General features: G+C 46.2%; 1 protein-coding gene across 1 annotated transcript; it reads left to right on the top strand.

Annotated features, from left to right (window-relative positions):
* Nucleotides 1-125: 125 nt before the first annotated feature.
* On the top strand, nucleotides 126-2,688 carry HOXD10 (homeobox D10). The gene is made up of 2 exons (XM_010292485.1): nucleotides 126-867; nucleotides 2,264-2,688. Exons 1-2 carry the CDS (start codon nucleotides 126-128, stop codon nucleotides 2,539-2,541), a joined length of 1,020 nt encoding a protein of 339 aa, XP_010290787.1. The 3' UTR covers nucleotides 2,542-2,688.
* Nucleotides 2,689-2,894: the final 206 nt, after the last annotated feature.

Genomic DNA, 2,894 nt, shown 5'->3' with positions numbered 1-2,894 from the left:
GGGCGCTGCCATTGGCCCGGCTGTCATGTGGTCGCGCGGAGGCATCCGCGATTACACGGGAATGTTTTCCTAGAGATGTCAGCCTACAAAGGACACAATCTCTCTTCCTCAAATTCCGCCCCAAAATGTCCTTTCCCAACAGCTCTCCTGCCGCCAATACTTTTTTAGTAGATTCTCTCATCAGTGCGTGCAGGAGTGACAGTTTCTACTCCAACAGCGCCAGCATGTATATGCCACCTAGCACAGACATTGGGACGTACGGGATGCAAACCTGTGGACTCCTTCCGTCTCTGGCTAAAAGAGAAGTTAATCACCAAAATATGGGTATGAATGTACATCCTTATATACCTCAAGTAGACACTTGGACAGACCCGAACAGATCTTGTCGAATAGAGCAACCTGTTACACAGCAGGTCCCCACTTGTTCCTTCACTACAAATATTAAGGAAGAAAGCAATTGCTGCATGTATTCCGATAAGAGATCCAAACTCATTTCTGCAGACGTCCCTTCCTACCAGAGGCTGGTGTCTGAATCATGCCCCATTGAGAACCCCGAGGTTCCCGTCCCAGGATATTTTAGACTGAGCCAGACCTACGCCACTGGGAAAACCCAAGAGTACAATAATAGCCCTGAAACGAGTTCAACTGTAATGTTACAGTTAAACCCTCGCGGCAGCTCCAAACCGCAGATATCTGCTCAACTTCAGCTGGAAAAGAAAATGAATGAAAACCCGAACAACCAAGACAGCACCGCCAAAGTCTCTCAAGTGGAAAGTCCCGAGCCCAAGTCCACGTTGCAAGACGAGCGGAGCTGCCTGCCCGAAGGCTCCGTGTCCAGCCCAGAAGTCCAGGAGAAGGAGAGTAAAGGTCTGTATTACCGAGTTTAAGCCGTGCCGTGGTGTAACTCCAACACGCCAGCACCATAAAGCACGCTCGAATATACTAACGAGCATCACAGCCATCACATTTAATGCTAAGGAGTATCGGGCTGCAGGTGCTGTCTCGCTGAAGATTTTGGCAGGCAAAAAAATGCTACACAAAAGGGTCCAAAGATTTTCTGGAGAGATCTGCCTCTCTCGTGCATGCAGACCGCCTCCGTGATGCGGGGAACAGAGCCGTGTGCTCCTTAATGCGCTGCAGCAGCCAAAAGCAGCCCCATACCTCTAAAAAAGCAGGTCTGGAGGTTGTAAAATACGACCAGCTCAACTTTTCTCTCGTAATATTTTGCTGATTTTTTTTTTTTTTCACTGAGCCTTACTGCGGTTTGATTGCATTTAAAGTTAATTACGATCCTATTAAAATAGGTGAGGAATAGGTGCTACCAGGCTGGATAAAGTTGGAAACAAATGCACAATGAAAGCAGCAGCCCGCTATCTGCCTGGTCCAAAGGTGGAATATTTCAATGTGGTGCTTTAGATAACCTTGGGTTGGTCGCCAAAAGTGCAACAGTATTTTGAAATGTCTTTGAAAGCTAAAGGTGGTGGTAATCTGATTTTATTTTTCCTTTAAAAGTGTACTAAAGCCTTCCTTTCGAACGGCGTGTGTTGAAGAATCCCAAAACGGGAAATTTTCTCCTATCAAAATGTACTTTGCAACCTCTAGGTCGATTTTTACCCTACGTGTGCATGGAGATTCTCTTTATCTGAATTATATTTAACAGCCCTAGGTCTAGCTTGATGTGGGGCAGATTTCTTTCTGGTGAAAAAAAAAATCTGAAAGGAAAATTAAAAAAAAAAAATCCGAGGCAGATGGGTGTTAATTTCTTGTGTATCTTTTTGGCTGGGAAACGACTATGTCTGCTCCTAGGTGTGCTGGTGTAATTCAGCTGATGGCTGGGGGGAAGATGCTTCAAAATACGGTGCGAGGGTATTTGGTAACTGGGATATTTTCGCAGCAAGTGTCGTGGGAGCCCGAGGCGGCCATGGCGAGGCCAGACCCGGTAAAACGCGGCCATGGGGCTGAGGGCAGGTTAAATATTGTTGAAATACTAAAAGCCAGCTGAAAACTTGGAGCTCATTTCGGGCAGGGGCAGGAGAGCGGGGCGGCCACAAGGCAGGGTGCCGTGCGGTGGGGACGGGTGAGCCCAGCCTGGCAGCAAGTCTCCTCTCCCTGCCCACACCTCGCCCGAGCTGTGTTTAATGCCCACATCCACCATATATGCCAGACACTGCAGAGGAGGGGTCATGGCCAAGGGTATACTCTAACAGCCTGAGGTATTTTTGATTTTTTTTTTCTTCTCCTTCTCCTTCTTTGATTTTGATAGAGGAAATCAAGTCTGATACTCCAACAAGCAATTGGCTAACTGCAAAGAGTGGCAGAAAGAAGAGGTGTCCTTATACTAAACACCAAACACTGGAATTAGAGAAAGAGTTCTTATTCAATATGTATCTCACTCGAGAGCGCCGTCTAGAGATCAGTAAGAGCGTAAACCTCACTGACAGGCAGGTCAAGATTTGGTTTCAAAACCGCAGAATGAAGCTCAAGAAGATGAGCAGGGAGAACCGAATCCGGGAACTGACCGCTAATCTGACCTTCTCTTAACCCCTAACCCCGGGGGGGGCACCCGTGAGGAATGGGCACAGCACCGCCACTTGCTAAAGGCAGGAGAGACTCTGGCAAAACCCGGCATTTTCCAGTTTTGGTTTGGTTTGGTTTGTTTTTCTGATAGAATGTGACTCTTCGTCCTTCTTTTAGCGCTGCAAGTGAATATGTATTACTATGATGAGTATATATAAAACCTAGCACGTGTAATTTATTTTTGTTCTCATCGTAATGCAGGGTAACTATTATTGAATATTATCATTTGGTCTTAACTTATTGGAACTGTCGAACATCCAAGCAATGTGACTTTTTCATGTTTTTACTAACAAAATGGTATTTATGTGGGGCTGTTA

The sequence above is a fragment of the Phaethon lepturus genome, unplaced genomic scaffold, assembly GCF_000687285.1.
Source record: "Phaethon lepturus isolate BGI_N335 unplaced genomic scaffold, ASM68728v1 scaffold52488, whole genome shotgun sequence".
Classification (NCBI taxonomy): Eukaryota; Metazoa; Chordata; class Aves; order Phaethontiformes; family Phaethontidae; genus Phaethon; species Phaethon lepturus.
This window is presented reverse-complemented; position numbering and strand designations above follow the sequence as displayed.